The sequence below is a fragment of the Malaclemys terrapin genome, chromosome 5, assembly GCF_027887155.1.
Source record: "Malaclemys terrapin pileata isolate rMalTer1 chromosome 5, rMalTer1.hap1, whole genome shotgun sequence".
Lineage (NCBI taxonomy): Eukaryota > Metazoa > Chordata > Testudines > Emydidae > Malaclemys > Malaclemys terrapin.
In genome coordinates this window covers 135,742,488-135,765,550 of record NC_071509.1, presented here as the reverse complement: position 1 = coordinate 135,765,550, position 23,063 = coordinate 135,742,488, and the positions used below count along the sequence as shown (strand labels likewise).

At 42.3% G+C, this 23,063-nt stretch overlaps 1 protein-coding gene across 1 annotated transcript in view; it reads left to right on the top strand.

Moving 5' to 3' along the window:
- The first annotated feature begins 3,138 nt into the window (after positions 1-3,138).
- STAP1 (signal transducing adaptor family member 1) overlaps positions 3,139-23,063 on the top strand; it is a 34,405-nt gene continuing 14,480 nt past the window's right edge. Inside the window, exons 1-4 of the mRNA XM_054030749.1 lie at positions 3,139-3,261; positions 10,188-10,259; positions 13,098-13,211; positions 14,692-14,748. Coding sequence (XP_053886724.1) covers positions 3,139-3,261; positions 10,188-10,259; positions 13,098-13,211; positions 14,692-14,748 — 366 coding nt within the window. The remainder of the gene's footprint in view (positions 3,262-10,187; positions 10,260-13,097; positions 13,212-14,691; positions 14,749-23,063) is intronic.

The window sequence follows — 23,063 nt, the reverse complement described above, 5'->3', positions numbered from 1 at the left end:
GTCCATTACTATTGTGACCACAAACATCAACCAGACATCAGCCCTGTGACTCTGGCAGTTTCTACCATCTTTCTCCATTGGCATAACTGACACACAATCACATCGAGTATTCGGATAAGGGCAATTTCTCAAACATTTTACTTTTCTTGTCCCAGAAAATTGCATCTTGCTTAAAAATGAGTGTTGTAATGGGATTTGCATAAGTAGATGTACATAGAGACACACTAGATTCTGCAAAAATTTAGAAGTAAAGACATTTTGAAGTCTTCTGATTTCAGCCTCAGAGATACTCTCATTTGTCTGAGGCTGGAGTAGCCCATTGGGGTCCTTCCGGCAGCCAAAAATAGCAGGAGTTCAATGGCATTGTGGTGATAGCCCTGGCATTCCTTCTAAACTGGAGTTCAAAGGGAGTGGCAGAGAGCCATTATAGTCAGTTCAGTGCCATCCAAGAAACATCTGTGCTAGTGATATTCCCTGGTAAAAAGCTCTGCTGTCTTCATGGTACCTTTTCTCCACTGGAGTGGAGTAAAAGGGCCATAGGGCAATGCAGAATAGGTTAGCATCTTAACAGAGGTTTTGAGGGGATCCGCTAGAGCCAAATGCCTCAAGTGAAAAAATCTAAATTTTATGAAAATATAAAACAATATTGCAGATGTGCCTGGAATTTATCTGGTTGTTGTTTTGTTTAGTTTTATAAAAACAAAGTCACAAGAAGTTTTTGGAAACAGGTTGTGAAAATTACCTTCCCCAGTGGAAAAGGTATCATGGATGACATTTCATCATAAATGACACATCTCAAAAGAAAGGGAAGCTTCAAACAGGTCTAAATGTCACCTCTTAAAGGGTACAACGTATCCTACAGTTTGTGTGTTCAAAAAAAAAAAAAAAGATGAAAACTTCAAAAGGGAAACTGTCACACTCTGCTATAGAGCTGAGAAGGCAACTCACTGAGAACAAAAAGTCACTTTAAAATACAGCCAAAAAAGTAATTTAAAAAAAGAAACATTATTTATTTAGGAATAGTTAAGAGGTTTACAAATCCTTGTTATTTAAATATCAGTGACAAAACAAGATTTCCACAGCAAGCTTCTGTTTAGAGAAACATCACACATTGATATACTTTAATATGGTAACACCCTGTTGCAGAGATGTGGTAATTAAAGAGTGCATCCGAAGAAGTGAGGTTTTTACTCACGAAAGCTTATGCCCAAATAAATCTGTTAGTCTTTAAGGTGCCACCAGACTCTTTGTTGTTTTTGTAGATACAGACTAACACGGCTACCCCCTGATACTTGACAATCTTTACACTGTATGTGACATGCTGTTTCTGGTGATTTTTTTAAAAAGAAGCATTCTTAAGAGTTAATAAACAAAGGAACTGATACTCCAGCACCCTACAATGTATATAGTCATTCACGTCCCTGCAATGTGAGTATAATGCTACCATTCTGATTTACTAGCATATTACACCCGTTTTGCATTCGTGATGTACAAACACCCACATAAATTGCAGCACAGTGATCAGTCAGGTCTAGTATTATTTAGATAGTAATGCTTTAGATCTCAAGGGTCTACCTCTGAGTTGAAAAAAAAATCTTTTGGGGTCAAAACCTTCACTAAATCATGTTGTAATCTGTCAATGTAGTAAGAATGCATCAATGTAGTAAGAATGTATCAGTTATTACATGTTGATTTCTGTTTTGAACTGATGGTGGTTTTAGACTGTGCTGGCTTTCCAAGGCTGGGAGTATAGTAAGTGCCCCTCTTTAGCTACTGAATGTCGCAAAAATGGTGCATATCTTGCCCCATTGCTGAATTGCCCCAGTAGAGTCAAGTTCTGCCATTTTACTACAAAAACATGCCAAAAGTAGCACAATTGGAAAAAATTTGCCATCTAATAAATTCTTACAAAAAGTTAATAATATGGACTTTTCCAAGAAGTCATTACTTGCAGAGTAAAAATAGATATTTTACTTTCACATAGTTCTGGGAAGTACCAGATTTTCTGATATTCTTGCCTAGCAATTGCACAGTCTAAAAGTTCCTTTGCAAGCAGGTCACATATATTGGATCTGTGTGAAGGTTGCAGGGAAGCAGAAAAGGAGCCCTGAAGGTAACCCACAAGAATAAGGGGGAGAAATGTGTTCCCTTTTTCTACAGCACGCTTTCAAATACTTTTTGCTTGTTTAAAGCAACAGAGGGTCCTGCGGCACCTTTAAGACTAACAGAAGTATTGGGAGCATAAGCTTTCGTGGGTAAGAACCTCACTTCTTCAGATGCAAAGAATTTGCTTGTTTGTTACCTATAGAAATATCCCAATGTCTTGCTCTCCCTGTTCTTTCTTGAGGATTTCTGGAAGGGACACAAACCTGAAGATAAATCCTGGCCCTGTTGAAGTCAACAGGAGTTTTGCCATTGACTCCAGTAGGGCCAGAATTTCACCCTGGGAAAGGGAACTCTCCCACACTTTGTCTGAACTTTTGGGGATGATGGATTTTTCACAACGAAAGTTTTCCCCCCAAGTGTTTGTCAGAAATCTGAGTTACACATGCATCAACAACAAAAACAGCAGTTTTCACTAAAAATACCTTCTTCTCTCAATCACTCTTATGTCAGAATTCCACCAGATCTCCAGCAAAAGCAATTGTCAGACGTTCTTAATGTAAAAAGCCAAGTGGAATTTTAAAAAGCCAAAACAAACATTTCAGAAGCAGACGGGCACAATCTCTCTTTCTTTGCAGATCACCTGTAAAGATTCCAGAGTCTGTGAACTGTGAGAGGGAGGTTTCTCTGACAGACCCCCAACTAAATCCAGTAATGATAATCCTGGTAAGAAATGGCATAATTATCATTTGTGATTGTGAACCTTGGTCTGCAGGATGGAAACATACAAATAGCGGGCTAGGAAAGTTCCCTTTAATCCATTTAACCTTGTTCCTCTTCGGATTATACAGTGAGCAAGGGTCTGTGCGGTGTGTTGTTTATTTAAAAATAACTACCGAGACTTCCTCTTTGTACCGTCACCTTGTTCTCTCAAACCGGGGTGAGCTTTCCTTTGCCAGAGGCTGAAGATAAGCAGACAAGAATACACAGAGGAAAAGAACACAGCCAAGATTCAGCGGATAGGAAGGGAGCAGGATGGCTGAGCCTGAGAAAATCCCTGAACCAGCCCCACGACGAATCTTCCAGGAGAGACAGAGGATTACTGCTCTTCCTCTGTACTTTGAAGGGTTTCTATCTATCAGACGTGCACAGTACCAGGTAAGGTGCACAATCCGAGCAGCTATGTTCAATTAAACTTTTTCTGAGAAATGTGTTGTAACTCATTACAGGTTTTGAGACCTGTTCCTGAGGGCTGGTCTGCAGCACCCCAACCTGCACTGAAATAATTAAATCTGTTTTAATTCACACCTTTAGTTATTTTAGTGAAAGTCCTGTGCACACTTTATTTCAGAATAAAAGTGTCCCATTACAATTTAGTTGAAGTCAATTTTTTACCAATTTAAGCAAAAGCAAAATCAGAAACTCTTATTCTGAAGTAAGTATCCACACTGAAATAACTAAAGGTATGAATTAAAACAGATTTAGTTATTTCAGTCAAGTTTGTGTGTAAATAAAATCTGAGTATCCCTTGGCACTTTCTGCTGTTGCATCAGGGAGTAATAGTTCCCATACTTGAAACTACTTTTTTTTTGCTTTCAGATTCTTATTTATATATATTCAACTAAATAGACTCTTTAACAAAATAATATAAATATAAAATGTACCATAATAGTCTCCATATTTCTAGACATGCATTTCCTTTTATGTAGACAATATTATAAGAAGCAAAGATAGAGAAAGATGTTGATTTCTGAAGCTGTAGTTTATTTTGGGTTTTCCAATGGACTCTTAGTCCATCTCAGTTTTATTCTGTATATATGTATATTTATATTTGTATATATGTATATTTTATTCTGTATATATGTATATTTATTCTGTATATATGTGTATTTATTCTCTATAAATGTATATAATCAAAACAACTGCATTACACACCATAATAATTATTCAGCACCCCATCTTTTTTTTTTTTTTTATAATCTACAGGAAAGTTGATTGAGACTGATTTCAGAGCTGCAATAATGATGAGACACTTAGATTACATTTTAAGCCACAAGAGCAAAGTTTGATTTGTTAATATTGTTCTGAAATAGCCCATACTAGTCTTAAACCTGAAATTCTCCGTCATCTAGCATTTAAAATGAGCATGTCTTACAATAATTAAAAATATATAATGCTGAAATAATTTAACTTTGATTTATGGACTACTTTGGAAACACAGGACAGTGGAATTTTTCTGAGGCAGGATAATAATTTATGCCCTGGTCCTGTATGCATGTGTGAACATTATTAGTAAGTATTTACAGATCAGGTCCTTGAACATACTGATTGCTTTTTAGTATATATTTCTTTATTTTAGCTCCTGAAAGCGATAATTATAGTTAAGATTGCAAAACAGTTTCCATTATAATCCTTTCCCCTACCCAGTCATGGCTATAAAAGATTTAATATTTTCTGTGCTTGATCACTGCTCAAATATGATTTTTTTCAAAAATAAGTTTGAAGGTAAACTTGTATTTCCCCATTATTCGTTTTTAGTAGACTCGGGGGGGAGGATGCACTTTATCTCACAAAGAGAAAAGTAACTACTACCTTTTTTTTTTTTTAAACTACAATATAGCAAGAGGAAGTTCGGAACAGTGATATTTTTGAACATTGCTATTAATGATGTATCCCAACATGGAAGATTGGTTGAAGTTTCATTATGCTGCATAACAGTCCAGAAATAAACAACAGATATTTTTCAAGTTCCCCCATATGTGGAAGCTTTTAAAACCCACTCTCTCTCTAGAGTCACTAGCTCACATACTGGCAGTTCACTGCATAACACTGAGATCATACATGTAACTGATCATTTTTCAGAACTGCAATATGATTTTCTTGGGCATCAGAAAAAGCCATGGAAACTTGTAGTGAGACTATTCATTTCAGGAATGGGAGTGGTATGTTACAGAACTAATATCTGTTAGTCTTAAAGGTGCCACAGGACTCTCTGTTGCTTGTTACAGAACTGCATTTCTGATGAAATTTTAATAATGGGAGGGGTTGCTATCAAGGTTAGGTCAAAAGGATCCAGGAGCAGGGGTATAACAATAGATATTAGCAAAAGTTTGGCTTTTGCAGACATTTACACTCCATCTGTATTCCTCTTCCCCTCTTTATGGTCTTAACTTAGCCCTCAACCCTGCCGAGAGATTCACATAGGTGGACCCTTATGCCCATGCAGATTCCTTTTCGGGAGCAGGGCTTTCGGCCATGCGTTCTCTAGGGCCTGGAGTCTGTCTGTATCTGTATTTTAAAGCACCATGCACATTTATGGTGCCATATAATTAATAATAATGATTGGGTATGCTAAGATAGTCAAAAGATTTGAAGGCAGCTTCAATACATAGATGGGATGGAATAAAGATACTTCTGCCCATCTCTGCTCTCCATAATTGTTTTGCCTGCCACCAGAAAAGATCAGTTTCCCTAGAATGTTGTTTCAGCAGAGGGTTAAAACTCTAGCAGGTCTCCCCAAGCTCTCCTAGGGGTGTGCGGTGTTGATAAACATAGTGGGGATTGCTGGTAGTATGTGAAACCTAATATGTGTAGCAGTGAAAGGGATAAAATAAAAATAAACAGAGCCATTGACAAAATGTGTACTGAGGTGATTACAGATGGTCCTAGACAAATGCAACACCCACCCACTGCTACACCAAGGGATCAGCCTAAATTTAAGGTGCAATACCTCAGAAACCGTCATGGCTAGAAATATTGTAAATGGTGTCAGCTGTTGTGGTCCAGGGGAGATAGCATTGCTCAGCTCCTCTGAATATCAGGTCATTTACTTAGGCCTAAAGGAGAGTTTAGGAGCCTAACTTTTAGACTTTCATTTTTGAAAATCTTGATGTTTCAGGACCAATACATGACTGAAGCTCTCATCTTGGACCAGTGATTAGAAAAATAAAAACTTCAATCTGAGATACGACCATCATTAACAGTGTTATGCTTGTATACGGAGCATACTATAAAATAATTTAATAGAACGTTTATGTGGGACCATTCATCCTGAAATAGCCTCCAAAACGTCACATACTGAAAGACAGCCAGCTGTAGGGAGAGAAGATGATGACCCACTGGCACACAGTACGCAATGTAACAGACTGAGGAGGGGAAAACATTGGCTAGGAAGACCAGGACAGTACACCTCTCTTCCAAACTTTCACATGCAATCTTTTATGATCAAGCGGAGCACCAGGAGCTCTGTGTTTGAGGTATCCGTCCAAATGTGTATCTGCTATTAATAAAAAGTAGAGCCAGAACCAAGCTGTGAAGTTTGCAGTTGGATCTGGAGTCAAATTTCCCCAAAGACAGGATGTGGCTTGGATCTATGATTCTCTGTCAGGGCCTGTTTATAATAAACAAATTAGATACTGCACATTCATTATTTGCCCTTAAAAGTCTATTTGAATGTGAACCACATGAGCAGACCTCTGTGCCCATGTGGATTCCCCATTGACTTCTATAGGGCTTTGCACAACCAAAAAGTCAACTTGCACAGTTCTTTTTGCAGAATCGGGTCCTTAAAGACCACCATGCCTGTCTCTCCCTGTTCTCCTTTCTGTCAGCTCCAAATAAATGCCAATGTTGATGTCATAATTGGCAGAGCCATGAAAATCAGTCAGAGAAACAAGGATCCTCCATCCGCACTACAGTTTATATCCAAGTCTAAAGAATGACTTCTGTTGACAGTGGTAGGCTAGCTGGCATGGACAGAACATAATTTTGCCAAAGCTACTTTTTAAAGATAATTTTTTTAAAATACCTATTTAAAAATTGAGGCACCAGCCATCCGAAATATTTAAATTAAAATTTGGTCAAGAAAAGGTTCATAACATGGAGGAAACTGCAGTGTAGATGGAGCCAGAGAGCACACAGGCGTTACATGCTACTAAGGATGGACGCGGTTGAAAGACAAAAATAGCACAGTGATTCACATGCATAGTAATAGGTAGCACAGTAAACCGAAACACCAAGAAACCACAAGTAAACTACTGATCTTGCTATGCAAATAGCTAGCAGCAATCAGACTTATTCTAAAACATTTCTTCATTTTATCTAGCATGATGGAAATAGTCATGTTTAGTAGCACTTTCCCACCAACAGCTTTAATATTAATAAATGTGCATTTATATAATGCCTCTGCTCTTAATCCCCAAGCCTTTTACAACTAGGAATCGCTTCACCCACCTCTGAAATGCAATAACGCCTTGAGTAGAACGTGGCCATTATTACTCGGGCCACAGCATTATCACACAACAAATCAGAAAAGGGAAAACTAACATTACATGCAATTGAAATGGCAGTTGTGGACAGCCAGTTACAGAGCAGGGGCTATGCTGAGAAGGCAGCACGGGTTCACAGTTTTATTAATTTTAGTTGGAATAAAGGTGACCACGTCTGTGCACCTTATTTGTAGGCAGTGAGGAGGTTGTTTACCCGTGACCCAAAGACATTCCTGAATGCATAGAGCTTGTAGAGTGACTGGTTTTGCTCATTCTTATTAGGGTGAAATTCATGCCGGTGCAGAGGGTCTGTATAAACACTATGCACTACTTAAGTCTTCAAAAGAGGGGGTTATGGGAGATTAAAGTGGTGGATAGCCCCTGTGTCAGCTCACTGTGTGTGTGTGGGGGGGGGGGGGCCGGGGGAATTCATTGACTTCAATGGAGCTACAGTGGTATGTGGAGAATCAGACCCCTCTTCTTTTACACGTTATCCAAAGTGGGGAGCCTGACAACTATATCTGTAGGAGAGGATCAGGTCTCCCGAGTACTCATTTTCAAAAGTAAATCTTCTTCTCGTAAAATGTTGCCAATTTCCTTGGTCTAAATTGTAGCTTTGCCACAAGGTCATTGTATGAGGCAGCACCAGGTTAGGCTGCCTCTCGTGTTTTGAGAAGCAGATAAAGATTCACAGTCTGCGTCTGCTTTGCAACGGGGCTGGAGAGGAACATACCATGTATCAGCTCCATGCTTGGTGCAGTGTACATCCCTCAGTTTATCACTTCAGGGGTTATTAGGATGCTGTGGGGAGAAGCACACTAGTCCACAAGTGGTTCTGGAGAACTCCTGAAAAGAATTATTAGGAGACTGAAGTCTATGGGGGAGAGGTCACCAGGTAGAGGTTTGGGGGGAAATATCCTGCATGCCTTAGTTTGTCAGGCCTAGCACACTTGCAGTTTTTACCCTTGTGTGAGAAACTCTCCCCTTTTTTTGCCAAAAAAGTACATCTATTTTACAGTTTTACTATCTTCATTCACTAGTCCATAATTAAGGCCCTTCTTTTTTGTTTCTCTTTTTAAACCAAATTTTACTAAAAAATCCCCAGGTTTTACAAAAGGTTTTACTGATTTTTCACCTGAATTTTGGAGCACTCAAGTATGTGACCATTCTGGTTATTTAAAAAAAAAATCCAATCCATGACATTAGGTGGATGGGTTTAGGTTACTAATAAATTAGTCTAAGTGTAAACGTGAGGTTGTCTGTTAAAATAAGGCAAGGTAGTGGAAGAGACAGGCCTGCATGGGCATATGTATACATACTGTTAATGTAGAGGTCATGAAATACACCACAGCCTGAAACTGCTTTTACGTTCAATACTCCTCCTTTTCTCTTTATTGCTTTTTTCTATCCTGTCTCTCAATATTAACCACCCTCGTATTTACCCAGAAAACTATTACGTTAATTTTATGCACTGATTTTCACTTGTTTTTTAATTTTTGTAATGAACACCAATAAATACTTGGGCAATTTTAAAGAAATAAAATCCCCAAATGAAAGGCTTTGCCCATAATATATGCTTCTCATGCATCCTCAGACAAGAGAGCAGAGTGTTTAATTGCAATTGTCTTACAGCCTTTCCCATCACTAACTAACACGTTCATTGCAGGGAAGATTGAGAACAATAAGGCAATGGCTGGTTGCAGATCGATAGTCTTTCGTCATTGAAAGGGGAAGTAGATAAAGAGTCACTGTGAGTGTAACAATCTAGCTTCAGGTTAGAGGGAGATATTGCTGAACAAACAAACCAGTACAGTTAATATTAATCTTTGTGGGACTAGATTGTTCAGGGGAACAATGACAGGATGTGGAGGCTTTCATCTCTCAATTTGTTTGCCTTCCACTAGTTTCCATTGGCCCAGGTTAGTAGAGACATTATCGGATGACTATTTTACAGCCTGTATATCAAATCTCCCACTGAAATCAATGATAGAATCCTAGAAATGTAGATCACGTCCAACCTCTTGTGCTGTGGCAGGACCAAGTAAATCTAGATCGTCCCTAACAGGTGTTTATCCAACCTGTTTTTAAAAACCTCTAATGATGGGGATTCCACATGATTGTTTCTGGGTGATAAGCACTTTAAAAAAAAAATCAGACCCCACTTAGTTAGGTACTTAGTGTGACATCCTGACACCCCAATATTCATCACTGTCATGTAACTAGGATGTGTTTTGTACAAAGTATGTCTTGTGAGGTATTCTAAAGGGCTTGATCTGCTAGACATTTTTATGCAATTTAGGGAGAGCAATGTGAAAAATAAAAGCTATTAAACAGTTCTCTCCCCCAGGCTGGAGCTCACATTTTAAATAAGGGGCAAAAATGTCAAAAAACATAAACTATTTGGTCATCAGTACTGAGAAATTGTCAATGCTATTGATAATCCATACTGATACCAATACTTGGTCAGTTACCATAACCAAGATATTGAACGTGGATCACTACGATGCTACTCTAGTTTTAAACTTGAATAACTCCAGTGAAGCCAATAGAGTTACAGTGGCGTAAACTGGAGTAACACAGTAATGAATCAGCCCCGAAGTCTATATATCGGAACTCCTGACCTGGAATGAAACAATTTTACAAATTGTTTCATTTACTGGAAGTTAGAAGCAGAAGGTCTTTGACCTTTACCAAACTATAAAGCACTGAAATAAACCCACCTGGGTTATGGTAATTTTCTTATCCATATTTCATTCACTTTTCTTTGGGGGCTAAAAAGATTTTCTAGGTAAACTGACACTTGTTCTTTTCAAACAGGATTTTCAACAGTACTGGACAGAACTCAGAGGAACTACACTTTTCTTTTATAGTGATAAGAAAACCCCAACCGTGAGTAGTAAAACATGCTTGTGTGTATGTATATATGATTATTTTTAGTAGTCATTTTCACCGAGTATATATTCATTTACTCCAAGTGCCTCTCCCATCCCTGTAACCATGGAACATGTATCAAGCACTGTAACAGAGACCCTGAGCTACAGCATATAAAGTGAACAAAATAATAAAAATAATGTGTCTGCTCCTAACAAAATGACTAAGAACCTTCCTTCAGGCTATTCTGTGTATTCACTTTTGAGATGAGAATTAATTGAAGCCACCCCATTTACCATACAGGGTCATTCAAGAACATGTTGCACACGGCACTTATTAGAGCAGGGGGGTTGTCCAGTCCTTGACTAAGACTTTCCCTCCCTCATGTTTACCTCAGATGCAGCTGCTGTATGGGTGTATACACTTTTTTTAACCGTTTGGAGATCAGTCAGGGTGAAAGGTGCGGTATAGTTATAATATGCACATCCGCTGCATCTTGCATATGGGTACTTAAACCAGTCTGTCCAATAAACTGCTCCAACACAGAGCTTCAGCCTTTCTAGCTGAAAATCTGCACCTCAGAAATGAGGACCACAATATAAAGCAAAAGTTCTTTCATATCCCACATGGACATAGTCTGTCTTGTTTGAGCTATGGTTGAAACTCTGCTCGCCACAACCACGTGTTGTTTATGTATAGCTTCTCAGAGCAGCGTGGGCACGGTTTTTTTTCTGAGACCCATTTTATAGATAAGGGATCCAGTTCTTCTCTCACGTACAATATACCCTGTTGTGGATCCATTGACTTCACTGGGTTTATTCTTGATTACACTTGTGCAAATGAAGAGCGTATCAGCCCTGTTGCTTTAGGCAGTCTTTATAGCATGGTTTATAACATGACTCAAACCAAAAACTCCAATCCACATTGCTCAGTGAAACTACTTCAGTTATATTAGCAACAACTCTGTTCAGTGAATGGAGCTGTAAGTGCTGTTCATTTCAAATCAGAAGGTGACTGAGCAAGACACTCACACCAGCAATTCTCAGTAATTACCCTAAAGAATTAACACACTTTTACTGTACATTTCCACAGAACTCAAGCAACATCCCCAAAATGTTCCCCATCACAGGCTGTACATACTGAGATGGACTCATGATGGGAGAAAGATGTTTTCTCCTTTATCTTTTTCTCCAGCAGATCCATGCATAGTCAGACACCTCCTGTGCCCCCAAAAGTTAACCATAACAGAACTTCTAGAGGAAACATTTAGTGAAGTACTGTAACTCCTGTTGTTAGTCTACAGGGCTCGAAGCTAGAACGTTGTGTGGGTGTTTTGTGTAAGAAGTGTCACCTTAAAGCTGCATTTCCCGGCTTTCTAACATTCGTTATTTGTTTTTCACTGTAGCTCTACTGTTCTTGCCAGTGGCATGCTTGGGGGAACCTTAGGGCAGAGAGAAGAGTTTTACCACTTCATCTCAGTATAAAGTAGCCACAGTGAAGTGGCCTCAGAGCAGTCAGATGTCCACAACAGACTAGGGTGACCAGACAGCAAATGTGAAAAATCGGGATGGGGTTGGGGGGTAATAGGAGCTTATATAAGAAAAAGACCCAAAAATCGGGACTGTCCCTATAAAATCGGGACATCTGGTCACCCTACAATAGACACCCCCTGGAGAAGGGGCAGCCTGGGAAGAGAGAGCGCAGATGAGGAGAGCTCAAACTAAAGTTTATGAGCCTATCAACAGCATGTGTCATCCATATGCACCCCTTGCTGCCAGGTCCAGCAGTGAAGGTGCACCCTTCCTCGATTTCCCTGAGTGGCTTTAGCATGTCACACAGCATCCCTATTACCAAGGGTCTGATTTACTACTGGGAAGTTCACAGAAATGCATGACTGAACTACACCCAGGCTTCTCAGCCAGGAAACAGACTACTTCTGAGTTTATCAATCCCACAGCCAAGCCCTTTGCTAACACTCATCCTTGATTTTTCTGCTGGAGCCAGGGCTTTCCTGCTAACTGCAACTCTTCTCCCGATGACACATGGCTGTAGGGAGCCCAGCCTGTGAGGAGCTATTTCCTTTCCTTGGGAACCCCTCTTCTTAGGAGTAGTCTCCCTAACTGACATCTGATGCCTTTTATAAGAGGCAGGTGGTCATTAGCCGCCAATCAGCCACTTAAGGAGTTGACTGCTTACAGGTGAGCTGAGCTCATTCTCCTTAAAGATGCCTGTCGTGGGTACAGTGGACCCTGACTTCCCTTAAAGGGGCAAGCCACCCCATGACAGGCCCTATACCGCCAATAAATAACATTTATTCATATTGTGTGTTTATTGGCATGATAGGGCCCATATATTTTACCCTGCCCTCTCTGCTGAGTGGGCCCTTCCTAGAGTTTCTCCATGCAGGACAACCTCTGTCCCACCATTTAATTATCTCTTGCTCCAAAGAGACTAAACTTTTTATGCTCCTCTATTGCAGCTAATGAGACCCACCATATTTGGCTGCCAGAGTGAATCAGTAAAATAGCTACATATCTCCACATGGGACACATCAATGTAACCCAGGGCTGAATCTAGCACAATTTGTAATCAGTCTGGGAATGTTGTTAAATTCTGGGATCTGTGCTGCATACCCACACTGAAGAGTGGTGAGAAGTTTGCCCAAAATGTATATTGTAGCTGAAAACAGCTTCTAAAAGAAGCAATGACAGACTTTGTATTGCCATGTATGTTAATGGCACCAATCTGAAATTTAAGAAAACCCTGGAGTGTTCTTGTTTCAGTTAGTGTCTGCTGGGAACAGCTGACTTGTTTAGATGTGCTCTAATGCGTGCCCATCTTTCTTTCCTTTCTCAGTATTTAGAGAAACTAGAGCTGACGAATTTGACATCAGTAGTGAATGTTTATCCAGAGGAAAAGTGCAGTGCACAGTTTATCCTGATGCTGAGAAATGACAAAGTGGAGCTGAAGGTGAGTGAACCCAGTGAAGCTGGAAAGGCATGACTTATGCACCTTTGCCCTGTTTGACCCAAGCTGCTCCTGATCCCCATAACATAGCAGAAAGCAATGGCAGGGCTGTTGTTTTCCAAAGGTTGGTGCACGATACCCACTGCCTTTTGGGGGTGGGGAGGGGCATTTTGGAAACAAACATTCTAGTTCGTTTAAATAACAAATGCACGCAGAATGGAACCTCCTGCCTCTGGGAGAGAGCACTGCCACTCCTGGCCTGGGGAGGGGTCTCCAGGGCTTCATCTTCTGGGACCATGGCACTCCCCTCTTTCCAGCCCTGTTGCTCTCTGCTGAAGCGAGGGGGCTCCTCCTTCTCCTCCCCCCGCTCCTCCTGGCCAGTGTCAGGGCTCAACTTCCGCCTGTCTCTACTTTCCCTTCCTCCCATGTCATCTCCTTCACTTATTGTATGCCTTCTATAGCACCCCAAGCACGAGTGGCACCCCATTGTGCTGGGCACTGTACATACACTTAGTCAGAGAGGCCCTCCCTGCCCTAAAGAGCTTACCGTCTAGCTAGGCAAGACAAACAGGACGTGAGGTGAAACAGAGGCACAGAGCTAAGAAGTGACTTGCTCAGAGTCACACAGCAAGTCGATGGCAGGGCCAGTTAGGGAACCCAGGTCTGCCTCTGGTGCAGCACTCACTTCCACTTCCCTTCTCTCTCACGTACAGTGAGGGTGAGGGGGAAGGGACGAGGAGAGGAAGAATGGGAAAGGGGATAAGAAAGCAAGAGGGAGTGGTGAAGATGAATGTGGGGCATGGAGTACATGAGGGGGAATAGTACTCTCTCCCCCACCTCCAAAATAGTTACGTGGGGGTCTTCATCCCCTACTGTGCCCCTCCCCATACACACAGAAGCAGAAGTGTAGTGATGAGGTACTGGTGCCTTTGCTTCTCTCTAGAGCACCTGTTCTCACCCTCCACCTCTGCTAAGTACTGGGCAAAGGGAATCAGTTTTCCATAGCCTACCACCCCCTCCACATTATGTGAGAAGAGGTTTGAGGGTGTCATACAGAGGGATTGTACCTGTCTTCAGTCTCAAGGTAGGTAGTCACTATGGCATCCTGAGCATTGAATCAGAGGGGGAGCTGCCAGAGGAGGTCAGAGTTAGGTGACCATATGTCCCGTTTTGACCTGGACAGTCCCTTTAAGCCCTGTCCCAGTGGGGAGGCAGAGCTTGGGCAGGGGACAGGCAGAGCCCTGCGTGGTGTCCCGTTTTCCCTTTGGGAAATATGGTCATCCTAGTCAGAGTACAGATTGAACACTCAGTGGCGGTAGATAAGAGGTGACAGTGAGGAAACCTGGTTTCCTTTGGAAAGTTGTGCTCAAGTCAACTTAAAAATGCATACTCAGAGGGGATTGTGAGAGGGACACACACAGGAGAGACCAGGGAATACTTGGTTTTGGAGTCACTCTTAGGTTTCTACTTTTTATTCTCTCAGGTCGAGGACTATGACAGTGGGGAGGAATGGAAAGGCTTTATCCTCACAGTCACACAGGTAGGGAAGCTCTTTAGTGCTGGTTCTCAGCAGATGGTAAATTGTATTGTCAATTGCTTGATCACATGTTGGTTTGTATGAAATATACTCGAGACCAAATAACCAATATCAGCCTCGTTTATTGTGGAAAAATCAATAGTATAGTGCAGGGGAAAAAACAGCTCAATACAATACCAGTTTTCAGGAAGCCATCTCATGCCGTATTAAGTTCACCTTACATAGGAGGTGTGCTTCCAAAGTAACACCCCAAGGCTATCCTACCTGTTCACCAGTAAAAAGGTACCACATGCCTCAGCTGAGGCTAGATTTAGCCAGTCATCTTTCCACCTTGTTTTTAATGGTACCAGATGTACCTCTTATCTCTTTGTTCTGAAGAAATGCATTACCACTACCAAGGTCATGAAGGCACCTCCTAGGCTTGAACCATGGTACAACATCCATCTGCTTAAGCCAAACCCTACTTCAGCCAACGCAAGGTGTTATAGGATACTGAACGTAAGTGAACAGGATTATAGAATTCAGGCCAAGTAAATCGCTACAAATGTGTGTGATTTTGTATCTCATACACACAGTTACATTGATAGTGTGCTAAATATTAATGTGGTAGTGATTAATTATATCAATATGAATTATTCAAACATAAATTAATATGCATTAAAGCATAGTATATATATATATATATATATATATATATAAATAAAATGAATATATGAATTTCATATGAAATTATATAAAAATAAATAAAAATCACACACATTTCTAGCAATTACTCTGCCTGAATTCTATAATCCTGTTCACTTATGTTAAGTACCCTATAACACCTTGCATTAGCTGAAGAAGGTTTTGGTTTAGCCCAGCATACATTTGTAGCGCCCCTCTCCACCTGGTTATCTCCTTTAATGGCAATCCGCTTCCAGGTTTTGATGGACAGGTCTGGGTTCTTTTGGATCCCACCACCCATGCAGCAGGGTGAATCTTTTTTTTCTTTTCTTTTTTTCTATGAAATTATTTGGCGGTGCCTCCACTCCCCTCACTCCTTCCTGGCAGGGTCACCAGGGCAGCTTGGGCGGAAAATTCTAACTACAGAGTAATCTCCACTTACTTGCCAGATAGTTGGAGACTTCCAAGAAATAACACAACACACAAAAATATATTCAACACAATAATTATATTAAACAGGCAACAAATACAACGTAACAGGGTGAAACACTATTTTTAGGGTCACCGGTGCCCACACTGAAAACACCCGTGACTTGATGTAACAAGTGTTAAACTAGTGTCCTGTTGGTATGTGTACTTTGCTGGGGCCCTTGACAACCTATACAATTCTCTGCAGTGGTTTAGCAGTGTGGCTGAGTGGGTTCAGTACAGCCCTAAGGACCCACAAGTGGGAGGAGGTGGTGAATCCCTCCACAGGTATAATAAACAGCAAGTTATAAAATCCTCAAACCCTCACTGCCTGGCTTGAGGACACAGTTCAGGGAGTAGGGGGTCCCCAAAACAAAATTCCCCTGACTAACTAAAAAACGGTGCACTCACAAACTCCATGAATGATCTTCAGGTTTGAAGATGACACTGGACTCTTCAGTCACTGCAGAGGGGCTGCTGTCTGCTGTCAGGGATCCTCCTCAAGCAGGAATCAGGCTGCGTCGGTCCCAGGATTTCCCCTCACCACAAAGGGGTGTAGGGCTCAAGGTGTAGGTTATACAACTACCCTAACATCCAAACTGTAGCCTCCTAGCCCAGCCCCCAGTCACACACTCCGCAGGCAGCTTCCCTGGACTAGCAGAGCTGACCATACAATGTCCACATACAATATTAATTTAAAATAACATTAAATTGTTATTCAATGTACATTAATAACATTCTTACTATATTGAAATAAGTGACTTAACCTTGGAGTCTCCATTGTTAACTATCAGACACAAACAATAATAGGCCACCTGCACCCATCTGTTTACTAAGTGCAAAGGGACAGAGGTGGAGGTCCCTGGAATGTCATAAGTGAGTTTCTGTACAGGTTTCCACTCTTGTTCTGAACGTCGAAGTACAGGAGCTTCTTCATTCTCAGGGCTCTCAGCAGTAATGGCTGCAGGACAATCAATGATTTCCCTCTCTGCAGGTTGCATGGCTTCTCCCACATCGTGTAGAGGTGGAACCGTACTAGCTGGTAAACCACTTGCCTTTTCAGGCTGTGCCAGCAGGCAGGGGTTTCGGTGAATAGTCTTACAAACATCTTTTCCATCCTAAGGCGGTATACAGGCAAGTCCGGTAGCTTATCAACCACTATGTAGGAGTCTGCATTCCACCGGTCAGCTAATTTGTGCTTTCCAGGGAGACCTAGATTTTGGATTAAGACTCTGTCTCCTACCTGCAGATCCTGTTCATGGACCCGACTATCATATTTCTGCTTGTTGGCAAGGTTGCTTTTCCTGGCTGCTTGGGAGGCCAGTTTGTAAGCTTTCCGCAAGTCACGTCTAAGACTTTGAATGTACTGGAGATAAGTTGTTTCGCTAGCGTCATCAGAGGATATCCCAAAATATAAAATCAATTGGTAGCCTTGCTTCTCTACCAAACATTAAAATAATACGGCGAAAATCCAGTGGACTCATTTTTAGTGCAGTTATAAGCATGCACAAGGTAACTGACATGCTCACTCCATCTGGTCTTTTGGGATGGATGCAGAGTTCCCAACATGTTTAGCAAACTCCGGTTGAATCTCTCCAGTTGTGGATCTCCCTGAGGATGGTAAGGAGTGGTTCTGGACTTCCTTATTCCCAGGGTTTTTGTCAGTTCGTGAATTAGTCTGCTTTCAAAATCTCTTCCCTGGTCGGAATGGAATTGGGCAGGTAAACCATAATGTATAAAGAATTTGTCCCATAAAATTTGGGCCACTGTACTGGCTTTTTGGTCTTTTGTGGGATATGCTTGGGAATACCTTGTAAAATGATCAGTAACTACCAGTATACTGGAGTGTTTTTTTCTATCAGGCTCCAACGACAAAAAGTCAATGCACACCAATTGCATGGGTGCATCTGTAGTGATGTTCACCATAGATAATGCCCTTTTTGGCAGGGTCTTCCGCTTAACACACCGAGAGCACTGGTTGAAGTGGTTTTCCACAGATGCTGTCATTTTGGGCCAATAAAACCGGTCTCTGACCAATTCCTAAGTCTTGTCTACCCCCAAGTGACCATGGTCACTGTGCAAAGATTTCAACACCATCTCCTGATATTCTCGGGGTAAGACCAGTTGTTTTCGCACACGGCCCCTTATGGTCTGGATGATCCGGAATAACAAGCCTTTGTTGATGACTAAACGATCCCACTCTTTTAAAAGAAGAATTGTGCCGGGGGGGAAGTTAGCCTTGGAGATGGGTTTTTCACCCTTTTCCACAGCTTCCAGCACAGGCCCAATGTCTGAATCTTTCCACTGAGCTCTTCTCACTTCAGTCAGAGTTAACTGGGGCAATTCAAAAGTCTTTAGCCCAATGAGGTTGGCATAAATTGTAGGTATAGCCTTGTCAGATACCCCCAGTGTATCAGCATATCTTTCCTCATTTACATAAGGGGACTGCAGTTTTCCTATTATGGTCTTGCAGGTGGCGGTATTTCCATGCACTCAGACTCTGTCTCAAGTGGGTTATGAGGGCGATGGGACAATGCATCTGCATTGGTATGACCCGAACGGTATTGCAGCTTAAAGTTATAAGCAGCCAAGGCAGCCATCCATCGCTGACCAGTAGCATCTAGTTTAGCTGTGGTCTGCACATAAGTAAGTGGGTTATTATCGGTTTTTACTACTAAGGTTGCTCCGTACAGATAATCATGAAGTTTGTTCACAACAGCCTATATGAGAGCTAAAAACACAAGTTTGTGCACGGGATAGTGTCTTTCCGATGCAGTCAGCCCTCGGCTGACAAAGGCCATGGGTTTCCATTGATTCTCATAATTTTGATAGAGAACTGCTCCTAATCCATCAAGACTAGCATCTATGTGAAGTTCATAGGGCTTGGTAGGGTCTGCAAAGGTTAACACTGGTGCAGTAGTGAGTTTCTCAATAAGGGTATGGAAAGCGTTGTTGCATTCCTCGGTCCAACGGTTCCCAAAGGGCTCGTTCACCTTGAAATACCTCTAGGAGAACTTGCAAGCTTACGTTGGGGTGATCTCTTCCACGTTGAGGGGTAGCCCCTTGTCAAATTGGTGAGCGGTCTCACAATGGAGGAGTAATTTTTTACAAATCGGCGGTAATATTCACAGAAGCCTAGGAAAGACTGTAAAGCTTTCAGGTCTTTGGGTATAGGCCAGGTGGTTAATGCCTCAATCTTCTCTGAGTCAGTCGCCACACCTTCTGCTGACACAATATGGCCTACATATTTTACTCAGGTCTGACAAAATTGACATTTATCAAGTGACAGTTTCAACCCACTAGCTTCCAGGCAGTCTAACACTTTCATTAGTCGAGCTTCATGCTCATTGAGTCTTCCCAAAAACAATTAAGTCATCCAAATACATCAGCACTTCTAACAAATTCATATCCCCCACTGTCTTTTCCTTCAAACGCTAGAACGTAGCAGGAGCTCCCAGGATACCTTGGGGCATCCTCTCAAACTGGTAGAATCCCAAAGGGCAAATGAAAGCTGTTTTCTATTTGTCTTCAGAGCTCAGCTCATTGGGATCTGGTAATAGCCACTTCGTAAATCTAAGACAGAGAACCATCTGCTTCCTGCTAGGCAAGCTAAGGCATCATCTACCCTGGGTACAGCGTATTGATCTGGGATAGTCCTTTTATTCAGTGTGCGATAGTCCACTCACATGCGCACAGTCCCAATTTTTCTTCTGCACCACCACAATGGGGGATGCATCGGGGCTGCGGGATTCAGAAATTATTCCTGCTTCCAAGAGTTCGTGGATATGCTTTCTCACATCCTCAGTGTCTGCAGGTGCCAGTCTTCAGGACCTTTCCCTAAAAGGCCTGCCATCTGCCAAACGAATGGTGTGTTGCACATTAATGGCACATCCCATTCCTCAGTGGGAAACACATTAGGTCTCTCACTTAGCTGTTTTTTCAATGGATCTTTCTAACTGGGAGATACAGGAGAATCACCAAAATTAGAAAGATCAGGATTCAATGCCTTACAGGTCTTTCTGGCTGCAGTTGCAGGGCTCACAACACTCCCTACCCTATACAATCGTGCCAACACCATTCCTTTCCTGATGGCTAGGGGATGGTTGGTTTCGTTTCTTACTCTTACCATAATGCCAGCTTTCTCCATCTGTGGTAAGGATAATAAACCTCTCTGAACCATCAGACCCCTAGGGAGGTTATCTCCATCAGACGGCTCCATCATCACTGTAGGAGGAAGGCTGCGACTGTGCTTCTCAAGTTTTCCTCTCAAGTCAATCTCGCCATGTGGGGGTATGGACAAAACAGCTTTGGATACTCTTACAACTTTCCCTATTGACTCATCAACAGAACTATCATGGTCATAATGCATCGTGGATGAGCCCAGGGTCGGCCCTCGCCATGGAGAGTGAACCAGGCCTGGGGTCTTCCGGCCCAAACGACCACAAAGAGTGGCCAAAGACTGGAACATGTTGCTGTTGGTTCCAATCAATATGGGAATGCCATCAGAATTTTGCATCTCAGGACAAATCAAAGCCAGCGTATTACAATCCTGGAGACAATCAGCCAGTTCTGCAGGAAAACTTAGAGTCACTAGTACATACCCATCGTATGGGTAACTAGCATTGCTAAGGCCCCATATTGTCAATCCCTCTAGAGGATAGATCTTCACTTGAGGCAGGAATTGCTAATGGAATTCTCTAGTAATGATGGTGACCTGAGATCCACTGTCCAGCAGGGCCATACAAGGAATCCCTTCCACCATTACATTAACTACCGTGGCTGGGCCTATCAATCCTTCTGGGAATGGGCTCTAGGAAGGCTGTTCATAACACAACTTAGTGGAGCTCTGCCTGTGATGGCTCCCAGTATTCTCCATTACAGGGACCCTTGGGAGTTTCCCTGTAGCTCCCTTTTTCATTGTGCTACCTTCTCTTCATTCCTCGGGTTGTCACACTGGGTGGAAATGTGCCCATCCTCACCACATCGGTAGCAGAATCTCTTGTTCCTTGGGAGGGTCGCCAAGGTTTTCTTTACAGGTTCTCTGCTGGGCTCTCCGCTCCCTGGGCAAAAAGGAGGGTACTTCCTTTCCGTCAAAGTTGGTGGAAGAATTTCGCTAGGTGACCCCCCCCAGGCATCTTACTCGTAATAAATTCAGTGAGCTGTGCTGTAGGGTTTTAAACTGTTGATGGAGGTCCTCAGTGGTGGACAGACAAGGATCTTCCTTCAGTTTGTTAGGAGAAACGGTCCGGCTCACTGAGATCTTATTCCTTTCTCTAACCGTTCTCTTTCCCTCCTCCTCCCGGACTTCTCGCAGCAATTGATGGAATCCTGGAGGACTGTCCAATCGGTCTGCAAGTTTCAATTTCATAAATAGAAAGTTGTCATAAATGGCACCTCGTATGACCTGTTCTAGTCTAGTCTCGGTGTTCCTTGCTCCTCTCAGTGCCTTTACGGCGGACGCACAGTTGAAGGGATGGTTCCAATCTGTGAAGATAGGAAGATAGTTTTTCACCTGGCTGTTGGTAACAGGACAAAATTGAAAGTAGAGGTCTTCCCCTGTGTCCCGGCTCCCAAAGGCATCCTCCATCGCCGAGAGATAGTCATCAACAGTGCAACAGGCTTGCTGGCTTTTAATGCACAGATTACATTCCCTGCAGGTCCTCGCAGGCTTTCTGCCACACGTTTCCTCTTTTCAGCCTCACTACATTGCCATTCCTGCATCACCTGATTTAGCTGATGCCTCCAAGTGTCATAGTCATCTTCCCCTACAGGCACTGGTTTAATACCTGAAAAGAACTTGAGCTTTCTGTAAGGGCCCGATTCATATGCTGTCTTTATGGACTCCCCTATTGCTTGTCCCATAGCAAAAATTATTTGGTCCATTAGAACTGGGGAGAGGCACAGGACTACTTCCCAAAAGAGTCCTTAATTCAGTCATGGTCTTCCCTTCCTGCCTAAGAAAGTCCCCCAATTTGGACTGAAAATTGATAGTTTCAGATGGTGGGGCAGGTGGGAGGGAAAACGTGATTGTGCTTGTATGGTCACCTTCCATCCATCCTTCTCTCCATCTGGCAGAATTACATGGGTAGTCACCACAGTAGACAGTATAATCTTGCTCTCTACAAGAAGGGATAAAGTAGCTTCCCCTTTTGCTTGCATCTGACTCCGAACCACACAGGTTCCCCATTCTTTAACATTAGCAATCTCATTTTCAATTGATCTAACTTCCCATTCAGTGGGTACATTCGTGAGCAGGAAGTGGCGTTCAGGGTCAGCCCCCTCCAGCTCACACCACGTCACAAGCCTCTTCTGATAATCCATACTGAGAATTTACTTAATTTCCCAGGAAGACAGTAGGGGTGTATATAAAGGTCTGAGTTTAAAAGACGGGATCCCAACGGTGCCTCCAATGTAGCGCCCCTCTCCACCTGGTTACCTCCTTTAATGGCAATCCGCTTCCAGGTTTTGATGGACAGGTCTGGGTTCTTTTGGATCCCGCCACACACTCAGCAGGGTCAATCTTTTTTGTTTTCAATGAAATTATTTGGCGGTGCCTCCACCCCCCTCACTCCTTCCTGGCAGGGTCACCAGAGCAGTTTGGGCAGAAAATTCTAACTACAGAGTAATCCCCACTTACTTGCCAGATAGTTGGAGACTTCCAAGAAATAATACAACACACAAAAATATATTCAACACAATAATTATATTAAACAGGCAACAAATACAACATAACAGGGTGAAACACTATTTTTAGGGTCACCGGTGCCTACACGGAAAACACCCGTGACTTGATGTAACAAGTGTAAAACTAGTGTCCTGTTGGTACGCGTACTTTGCTGGGGCCCTTGATGACCTATACAATTTTCTGCAGTGGTTTAGCAGTGTGGCTGAGTGGGTTCAGTACAGCCCAAAAGTCCCACAAGTGGGAGGAGGTGGTGAATCCCTCCACAGGTATAATAAGCAGCAGGTTATAAAATCCTCAAACCCTCACTCCCTGGCGTGAGGACACAGTTCAGGGAGTAGGGGGTCCCCAAAACAAATTCCCTGACTAACTAAAAAATGGTGCACTCACGAACTCCATGAACGATCTTCAGGTTTGAAGATGACGCTGGACTCTTCAGTCACTGCAGAGGGGCTGCTGTCTGCTGTCAGGGATCCTCCTCAAGCAGGAATCAGGCTGTGTTGGT